The sequence below is a fragment of the Otolemur garnettii genome, unplaced genomic scaffold, assembly GCF_000181295.1.
Source record: "Otolemur garnettii isolate 467f Iridium unplaced genomic scaffold, OtoGar3 scaffold00044, whole genome shotgun sequence".
Lineage (NCBI taxonomy): Eukaryota > Metazoa > Chordata > Mammalia > Primates > Galagidae > Otolemur > Otolemur garnettii.
The window spans coordinates 9,303,275-9,313,316 of NW_003852439.1; the positions used below are offsets into that span (position 1 = coordinate 9,303,275).

At 53.6% G+C, this 10,042-nt stretch overlaps 2 protein-coding genes across 3 annotated transcripts in view; both read left to right on the forward strand.

Annotated features, from left to right (window-relative positions):
- Positions 1–6,247, forward strand: part of FLYWCH2 (FLYWCH family member 2) — a 16,101-nt gene extending 9,854 nt beyond the window's left edge. For both annotated transcript variants that reach the window (XM_003790928.3, XM_023513883.1), the window contains exons 2-3: positions 2,734–3,152; positions 5,920–6,247. In XM_003790928.3, the coding sequence (XP_003790976.2) occupies positions 2,798–3,152; positions 5,920–6,032 (468 nt within the window). In that variant the 5' untranslated portion in view covers positions 2,734–2,797 and the 3' untranslated portion in view covers positions 6,033–6,247. The remainder of the gene's footprint in view (positions 1–2,733; positions 3,153–5,919) is intronic.
- A 3,348-nt stretch (positions 6,248–9,595) lies between these two features.
- Positions 9,596–10,042, forward strand: part of FLYWCH1 (FLYWCH-type zinc finger 1) — a 45,177-nt gene continuing 44,730 nt past the window's right edge. The window contains exon 1 of the mRNA XM_023513870.1: positions 9,596–9,642. The gene's annotated coding sequence lies outside the window, so the exon portion shown is untranslated. The remainder of the gene's footprint in view (positions 9,643–10,042) is intronic.

Consider the following 10,042-nt stretch of genomic DNA (forward strand, 5'->3'; position numbering starts at 1 on the left):
GCTCTGTCTCAAAAAAAAAAAACATCACTTTGGAATTTGGTAAAGGATTTTAGGAATTGTATGCCAGGAGAGAGAGTTGAAGACCAATTTATTATCCTCACAGCACAATTTATAGATTTAGGGATTTATGGATTTGTTCAAATTTGATGAGGTTTTCTTTTCTTTCTTTCTTTCTTTCTTTTTTTTTCCAGTGGTAAGATAGGACTTTTATTAGAAGTTAGAAAGGAATACAGAGGCTCGGCACCTGTGGCTGAAGTGGCTAAGGCGCCAGCCACATACACCTAAGGTGGCAGGTTCGAATCCAGCCTGGACCTGCCAAACAACAATAGGGCTGCAACCAAAAAAAAAAGAAAGAAAGAAGGAATACAGAAGAAGTAATAAGCACCAGAGCTTCTGGAAAGGGGAAAGAACTGAGGAACTCAGGAGTCTCCACGTGGGCTCTTTTATCTAGGGGTCTTAAGTCTAGAGGATTATACACGATGAGCTTTTATTTTCTTGACTTTTCTCTTTTTAGAATTTGTCAGTAGTTCAGGTTCATTCTATTCTTTACTTTGGGATTTGAACATTTAATTTGAGATGGGGCATAATGTCACTTTGGGGCCATTTTTTACAACTCAAGAGTTGGCCTGGCAGCAGGGTGGGGACCACAAAGGGTGAGGCAGTGCCCCTAAGGTCACTCTTGTTCCTATGTGAGTAGAGGATTCTGCCAGGCCAGCCTCAGGCTCCCAAAGGAGCTGCAGCCCAAGGGAGCTAATGAGGCAACTACCACTGTCCCTACCACTTTGTGGGAGTTTGCATGCTGGGTGGGCAGGAAGCCACATCATTTTTAGAGTCCAGGGGTGCTGGGGTGGCAGCACATACTTAGAGACCCTGAGAGGACACTGGGTCAGGATACCTGTTAAGCATCCATCCCTAAGACCAGCCTGAGCATGGCACTGACCCAGGCCAGTCAATATCCCATGGCTGGTCCTCAGGCTCTCCACAGCACCTCCAAATAGCCTCATGGGTCCAGCAGGCAGAGCTGGCGAGGCCCACACAGAAGGAATAGAGGTTGACTCTTGTCGGGGCCAAGGGATAATATAATAGCAATCCCTAAGGTCAGGTGATTTGTTGGTCTCATTACTTTGAGTGCCTGCTCCCTAAAGACAGTGATCCTGGGGTAGGGCCTTCACATCTGAAAAGGTCTTTGTATCTGTTTAGTCCAGTGGTCAGGAGACTAAGCACCCCAGGCCCCCTCAACCTTGCATCCCCTGGCTCCTTTCCTGGACAGTGGGGTCTTGGAACATGTTGGGGTGCTTGGCAGTGGCCTTTGGAGTCAAATGTATGAGGAAGAGTCAGAGGAAACAATGAGAACTTCACAGCCAGGTTGGGGAGACAGGCCCAAGGGCAAAAGTGGGTAACTGTGGGCTTTGTCCTGCCTAAGTCCTGATCCAGAAGCATGACAGCTGCCTGGATTACAGTCTGTGAATGACTCTTACCATCCACCCACCACCCAATCACTCCTAAAAGACAGAAAAGTCATCCCACACTGATGCTGCAGCCCCCAGGCCCTGGTCTCTAAGCCAGCTGGCCCCCTGCCAGCTCCACCTAACCCATCCTTTCTGCTTCTCCAGGTCAGAAGTCAAGTGGGATTCTCCAACATTTCCACATCCTTGTCTTTGCCCAGCTAGGGCGGGTCCAGCTCCAGTTCAGATTTTCTTGGCTTGAGAAATCTCTAGTGGCCTGTGGGCCTCCAGACTGGGATGGGGCAGGGCCAGGCTTCAGTGCTGTGGTCTGTACAGTACAGACAGGTTCCTGGCCCACTCTCCCTTAGACCACAGGATGAAGGGTAGCAGGCATTCTGGGAGGGGCAACTAACTGAGCTCATGTCCCCTAAGTGCTTGTCTCGGACTGTAGGTACTCAGAGGCACCAGTTTCTATGGATACAGATGAGGTTCACTAGATACTATGTAGGGATGAGCTCTGGATCCATCCTAGCTCTGCCACTTCATGGCTGTGTTGGTTCACCTTGACGTGCCTCAGTGTCTCCATCTGTAAACTGGGTCAATAAAAATAGCCAACTTGGCCAGGCAAAGTGGCTCACACCTGTAATCCTAGCACTTTGGGAGGCTGAGGTGGATGGATTGCTTGTGCTCAGGAGTTCAAGACCAGCCTGAGCAAGAGTGAGACTCCCATTCCTTCTAAAAAAAGAAAAACTAGCTAGATGTCATGGTGGGCGCCTGTAGTCCCAGCTACTTAGGAGACTGAGGCAAAAGGATTGCTCAAGCCCAAGAGTTTGAGGTACTATGAGTTACCATGACTTGATGGCACTCTACCCAGAGTGGCAGAATGAGACTGTATCAAACAAACAAAAAAAAGAATAGCTAACTTCTGTATCAGGGGCTGGAAGACTGATGGAAAAGTGTATGGAAACACTTCCAAAGAGCTCAGCACATTAGAGGCCCCATGGGTCGTTATTCATGGGATCAGTGCATTAGTCACCCTGATAGCCTCTCTGTCTTTATTATGCATATTTTCCAAATGGGGAAAGTGAGGCTTTGAGTCACAGGGGAGGTGACCCAGAGCTGCCAGGAGAGGACTAGCCCAGGGGCCCAGTACTACCAGGTAGATCCCCAGCCTCTCAGCCCCAGGGGGCACCAAGACAGCCTCATCTTCCCCAACTTCCTTCCAGGTCCATTTCTACAGCCTCATGCCCAAGGGTTTCCTCCACTGACTGGGATTTTGCCTCTTTAGGACGGAGAGCCCCTGGAACCCTGGATTGCCAGGGAGGAGGAGAAATCCATCTGCCAGGGACTGAATGTGGCCTGAGGGACAGGCCATCAGTCCTGGAATGCCCCTGCCAGAGGCCAGTGAGCAGGAGGGCGAGAGCATGAAGGCCAGCCAAGAGCCATCCCCGAAGCCAGGCACAGATGTCATCCCAGCAGCCCCGAGGAAGCCCAGGAAGTTCTCCAAACTGGTCCTGCTGACAGCCTCCAAAGACAGCGCCAAAGTGGCAGGGGCCAAGCGCAAAGGCGTGCACTGCATCATGTCCCTGGGGGTGCCTGGCCCTGCCACCCTTGCCAAGGCCCTCCTCAAGACCCATCCCGAGGCCCAGCGGGCCATTGAGGCAGCCCCCCAGGAGCCTGAGCAGAAACGCAGCAAGCTGGACCAGGGTGAGGCTCCCGCGCGGGACGCCCCTCCCCCAGACAGTGGCACCCTTTAGAGCTGCCTCTCGCCTGCTTCCTTTGACCATGAGTGGGAAGCAGGGAGAGGGGCTTCAGGCCCAAGCATCCCTCTGTGTGACCCTCTCAGTCCCAAGATTCTGAGGCAACCTTGCCTCTGTATCTGTCCCCTCCTCTGAAATGAGCTGCCTGCAGCAGTGTCGGGGAGGTAGCATCGTGTCACCAGGTGGCACTCCATGCTGGTTGCTACCATCGGACCCCGGCTTCTCTAAAGGTCATTTTATGGTTGCCTCATCACACATGTTCTAGAAAACACCTTCACTCACTCATCCAATCACTCAGTCACCAAATCCATGTTTCCTGAGCAGTAGCTGTGTGCAGGCTAGGCACTGAGGTCTCTAGAGGGTGAGCAAAACAAGACTGCTGACATACAAGCCTCCTCTCCCAGGAGAGCACAAAGGTCATGAACTTGACCTGGGCTCTCCAGGACTGTCCCTACCCTGCCTGCCTCTTCTGGCAAAGCCTCACCCTTCCTGAAGCCCTCAGGACTGAAAGCTCAGGGCTCCCAGCTCCTCCCAGGTCCCTTGGGGGAGGCAGCAGGGCATGCTGCAGCCTGGCTGGAGGTGATCAGGCAAGTTCATAGCCTACTCTCCACCTTTGGGGTAATAGTCTTGGGCAGCCTTAGCCCTGTTCTCCCACTACCCCCAATCACCTTTGGCTCTGCTCCTGCTGTGGGGCTGGACCTTTTTTTGAGCCAGACTTGGGGGTGATAAGAGGAGGTAGGTAGCAAAGAGTGGGAACAGGGCCAGGTCACCCCTTTCTCTGCACCCAGCTCTCCCTGGGTGACTGGGCCTTGGCATGCTCTCCCCTGCAGAGGACAGGGCCCCTTAGGCTCTCCCAACAGCAAGTTCTTGGGACCTCTGGGTCCTGCCTCAGGACTCTGTGGGAGTGAAGAGCCTGGGTACAAAGGAAATGACCTGCTAGGATGGGCACAGGAGTGGTAGCTACAGGACAGACAGGGGTTGGGAGGACAGGACTCTATGAAGTTAGACCTCCCTGGAGCTGGGCAGCCTTGAAGGAGAGACATGCTAGGCTTCCTGGATGCCACATGTGTGTCCTGATACCTCCTGTGTGTATGCACTAGATTATTTCTATGAGCATGTTGGAGTCTGTCTACCTAAGTGTCTCAATATCAATCTCTGGGTATTTGTGGTCCTGTTTGTGTATGTATTTACCTAGGAGGTATGTTTGTGTGTCCCAGGTATGTTTGTGTGGGTCTGTTCTCGTGTTTATTTACGTGTTGAAAAGATGGTCTTTGTATATGTTTCTATGTCACAGTCCAAGTGAGTCCTTAAGCAGACCTCCAATCCCCACCAGGCTTGGTGTGAGTGCTGGAACCTGAACACACCTTCTGGGGCCTCCGAGGGGTGCCCTGTGGATGGAAGGAGATTAGCTGGGTTTTTTTCTCAACTGGAAGTGGGGTCTGCCATGCCCTGAGAAGAGGGGACTATTAAACCCTGATAGTTGCTACCTACCTCTGAACAGGTGGCTCCTTGGGGTCACCCAGGATCCTCAGCCAATCACAGGAGAGGGAGGGGACCTTTGGGTTTCCATCTGTTAGCTGAGAAGTGCAGGGGACCCTGCCTCAGTGATGGAAATTGAGTGGTACATGACCTAAGGTTGGAGGGAGTCACAACCCTTCAGCTTCCCCCTTGGCCAAGGCCCTAGGACACCTGGACCCTGCTCTCCTTAGGTGAGACCTAGACAGGCTCAGGGGACCCTAAGGATCCCTCAGCCTCCATCCCCCTGCTGGGGTCCCTGGCCAGGTGGGGGCCATGACAGGGACTCAGAGGGATCCCAGGAGCCTTCTCTGCTGCATGCCCGCCTGTCACTATAGTACCCCAACAGCCAGTCCTGCTCCGAGTGCTTCCACATACTTCTGGGTTCCCTCCAATAGCCCAAGGGTGGAAGGTGCCATCCCCATGGCTTTTTTTTTGCAGTTTTTGGCTGGGGCTGGGCTTGAACCTGCCACCTCCAGCATATGGGGCTGGCGCCCTATTTGGAGCCACAGGTACTGCCCTATCTCCATGGCCTTTTGGAGGCAGGGCCCCAAGGGACTGAATCCCTACCCTGAGCCCACCAAAGGTCACTGCAGAGGGTGGAACCCTGGCCTGTTTTTCCCTGAGCTCAGTGGGATAGAGCCATCTTGAGGGAGAATCCTTTCTAGCCCATCTGAGACTTCTGCTCACTTAACTTGGATCTGTCCAGACTCCAGGCCCAGGATGATTTTGTGAGAACAGGAGCAAGGGGACTCTTCTTCAGATGACATGCTTGGCAAGGACCCATCTCAGCTCCAAGAGCTTCCCTGGCAGATACTCCTGGGCAGTCTATTTGCCTCACCTTGCCCCTCTATCCCTTAGTTCACAAACATCCCCAACTCGTCCCCAGGCCAGGCTGTGTGTATGGCAGTGGCTTCCTAGTGCTCAGCCCGGATTTGGACTAAAGTTTCCTGGAAAGGATTTTAACAGCGTCTGTGGCCCTGGGCTACTGGCCTTTGGGAGCAGTATCCCTGAGTGGCCCTTAACTTGTATATGTCAGCAGAGGGTCTGACCCTGGAACATCTCCAGCCTGTGGTGAGGAAGCCTAGTGAGGCCCAGGGTTTGGCCTTTAGGACCTTCAGGGGGTCAGGTGCTGCCCTTCCCCCTACAGCCCCTCCCTTTTACTGGGATGCCAGCCTGATCCATCCCTTCTCTTCCAGATGCTGATGCTGAGGGAATAGAAGCTGGCAGGTTAGCAGGGGGGCCTCCCTCGGAGCCAGGAGAGGAGACCGCTGCCCATCCCATGGCATCCAGCACATCCCCGGAACCTTGACAACACAGGGCATCCACCCTCACTGGTCAGCCACCTGGGCTGTAGGCCCTACTCTGACCATAAAGCTTCTGGAGCCCTGTCCTCAACAGATTTTCATTTTCAACCTTTTTTTTTTTTTTTAGATCAAGCATAAATTACTTTTGTAAGCAAGAAAAAAATTCAAAACAGAATAAAAGAAGCTGTATGCTAGATCCCATCATGGACAGGTTTTAAACATTGCAGGATTCTGGGTCCTTTGAGGCCCATACCTGCCCCACCACTCCTAGGCCTCCCTCCTGAACTCTCTCCTGGGACCTCTGACCCTCAGGCCTCAACTGGGTCCCTCAAGCTGGGCATCAGCCATTGGTCTGGGCACTAGCTGGAGTCCCTGAGGCCTCCCCTTCCAGCTGTTCTTGGACTGAAATGGGGTAGTGGGACCTCCATGCTGGGCCCCTGGGAAGCCAGACTCTTTCCACTCCAGGAGTCTGACCACAGGAGGCCTCAGGCCCTCCTGCTGGGCCTGAGTGACCCTCAGTCACTGATTACTACCTTTCCCTGGCCCAAGTTCCACCTCCTCCAAGAAGCCTCCCAAACTGATGGTTTCCAGGCACTGAGAATGATGGTTCCTGAGGAAGGACTGGGCCTGACAAAAGTGCAGAGTCGCCTCTCCGACAGGTTCATTCCAGGGCGTTTGGGGACGGAGGGAACTTGAGTGCCTCCCCATTCCTCCTAGGTGCTGCCCCTGCCCGAGGAGGAGAGAAGGAAACATAGATCCTACTTCCCTGCACTCCCGGAGCAGGCTAACTCTCATCTCTGGTCACTTCCCAACATGGCTCTCATTATTTGAAATCTGCTTCCAGGCACAAGGAAATATCATGTTTTAAAACTAGGGCCTGCAGGGCAGCGCCCATAGCTCAGTGGGTAGGGCGCCGGCCACATGCACCGGGGCTAGTGGGTTCGAACCCAGCTGTTGTGGTGGGCACCAGTAGTCCTAGCTACTTGGGAGGCTGAGGTAAGAGAATCGCTTGAGCTCAGGAATTTGAGGTTGCTGTCAGCTACACCACTGCCCTCTACCAATGGTGACATAGTGAGACTCTGTCTCAAAAAGAAAAAGTAGGGCCTGGGCAGTGTATGTAGCTCAAAGGAGTAGGGTGCCGGCCCGCCACATATACCAGAGGTGGTGGGTTCAAACCCGGCCCTGGCCAAAAGCTGCAATAAAAAAAGTAGGGCTTGCATTTTCTTTTTGAGATAGAGTCTCTCTTTGTTGCCCTTGGTAGAGTGCTGTGGCGTCATAGCTCACAGCAACCTTAAACTCTTAGTCTCAAGCGATCCTCTTGTCTCAGCCTCCTGAGTAGCTGGGACTACAGGCACCTACCAGAACATCTGGCTATTTTTAGAGACAAGGTCTGGCTCTGGCTCTGCCTCAGGCTAATCTGGAACCTGTGAGCTCTGGCAGTCCACCCACCTCAGCCTCCCAGAGTTCTAGAATTACAGGCGTGAGCCACTGAGCCCCCATGTACTTATTTTCAGAAAATTGGGGTGATAGGCTCGGCGCCTATAGCTCAACCGGCTAAGGCGCCAACCACGTACACCTAAGGTGGCGGGTTCCAATCCCCAGCCCGACCCGCCAAACAACAGTGACGGCTGCAACCAAAAAATAGCCGGGCGCTGTGGCGGGCGCCTGTGGTCCCAGCTACTTGGGAGGCGGAGGCAGGAGACTCGCCTGAGCCCAGGAGTTGGAGGTTGCTGTGAGCTGTAATGCCACGGCACTCTACCCAGGGGGACAGCTTGAGGCTCTGTCTCAAAAAAAAATAAAAAAGAAAATTGGGGTGATAACATACATGTTTTTCCTTAGTGTACCACAGATGTCTTCCCATCACATTAAGGCTCCTCAGTACCCCCTTACTGATTGCATAATGTCACTGCAAGGATGGAGATAATATACCCACCAATGCCAATTACTGGACACATCCCGGTCGTTTCTGGTTTGTAAACAATCCTATAAATAGCTTTGAATTTTCCTAGAAGTGGCAAAGTATTCAGAGAAAGGATGAAGCAACTTACATTCCACCCACCCGCATCTTTGTCAACACCCAGTTCATTTTGCTGCCTATCTCCCCCAGCCATCTCCTTTGTTTTTCTTTTTTGGTATTATCATTAAGAAGAAAATAACGATAACGTATTCTATGCTTCGCCTTTGTGTGCATATTTCTACGCTTCGCCTTTGTGTGCGTACTTTTCTCCTGGAGATTGCATTTTTCCTTGGCCAGCTGATCTGGCGGTCGCGGTCCCGACCTGAGCTCTACACTTGCGGAGACACTGCGTGCTGCTCACTGGGGCCGCGAGGGGGCGCGCCCCGACTTTATGACGCGGCTACCTATGCAGCCGGGAGAACGGTTCCGACCCAGCAGTCCGGGTCCCGCTCGCCACCCACACTGGACGCCTACCTGGCTCTTTAAAAGCCGGCGTAGGCTCTAAGTTGCCTTCTGCAGAGCTGGGAGGCGAGTGATTGGGCCGGGAGATCTCAGGATTGACCCTGCAGGTGGCCAGCGATGAGAAGAATAGAAAATTACATGCTCCTAGCTGCCCACCCCCAAAAACTTCAACTGAGAGGCAGCTCCTCCTCCTCCCTGTTTTATTTTCCCCGTAGCAACTACCCTCTTTTTCTTCTTCTTCTTTTTTTTTTTTTTGAAACAGAATCTCACTTTGTCAGTAGAGCGCTGTGGTGTCAGAGCTCACAGCAACCTCAAACTCTTAGGTTCAACCGGTTCTCTTGTCTCAGCCTCCAGAGTAGCTAGGACCACAGGCGTCTGCCACAACGCCTGGCTATTTTTTAAACGAGTCTCATTCTGGTTCAGGCGCGTCTGGAACCTGTGAGCTCAGGCAAATCCAACCGCCTCGGCCTCCAAGAGTACTAGATTAACAGGCATGAGCCACCGCGCCCGGCCTCACGTACCCGCTTCTAATACACTGTGCGCCTTATGGGTTTACCATAGGCATTGCTACCTGGTCTCCTTGTCCCGACCCTCTTCCATCCCCAATAACATAAGCTAAGCAACTCCAGGGAAGGCATCTTTGTCCATTTTGTCCTAAAGTGGAGAACGGGAAGGGGTGCGGGAGTGCGGAGAGAGCGGGCCACGGATGCAGGAGTGCGGAGGTGCTAACAGGACGCAGAGGACCCCTGGGGGAGTACAGATGCTAGGGCAAGGGGCCCGCAGAAGAGCTGGCAGTTCCGGCTGAGAGTAGGTTGCGTGCGTAGGTTCAAGAGGAAAACAGAGAGGACGGGGGTGGAGTGGAGGACGCCAGGGACCGATACAGAGTATGTGGAAGGATGTAGGGAAGGAAGGGATCCCACAGAGAATGTGGAAGAGGTGGCCGGATTCAGGACACCAGAGGATGTGGGAGGCTGGGTCCTGGATCTCCGGAGACCAGGGGGCGCAACCCGCAGCGGCTTTAGAGCTAGGGGAGGGCGGCGGGGAGGAGCACGGAGCCAGGGAGGGCGGGGTTTCCCGGAGGAGAGCTGCGTTTCCGCCCTGCAATCGCTGAGGAAGTGCAGCGAGAGTGGGTGGGGACTGGTTGGGCATAGGGAAGCGGACGGATGGAGGTGTCCCCGCCGGGCCCGAAAGTTTGGGTGAGCTGAGGGCGCCGTTGTCGGAGAGCGGCGATTGGCAGGGTGGCGGGGCAACGAGCGGCGATTACTCCCTAGGGCTGGTGAGGGGAAGGTGGGCGTTAGCTTGGGTAGGGCCGCCCCGCCTGCAACCGCCCATAGTTCAGGGAAGCAGCGCTCAGGGCTCCCCAGCGTTGCTGGGGAGGGATGACAAGTACCCAGAGGTTGCGCGCTGTGAGCAAGGGCTGGAGCAATGGGGAAAATCCTAAGGGTTTCAATTCCTTAGGATTTTTTTTTTTTTTTTTTTGAGACAGAGTCTCACTTTGTCGCCCTCCGTAGAATGCCGTGGCGTCACAGCTTACAGCAACCTCCAACTCTTGGGCTTAAGCGATTCTCTTGCCTCAGCCTCCCAAGTAGCTGAGAC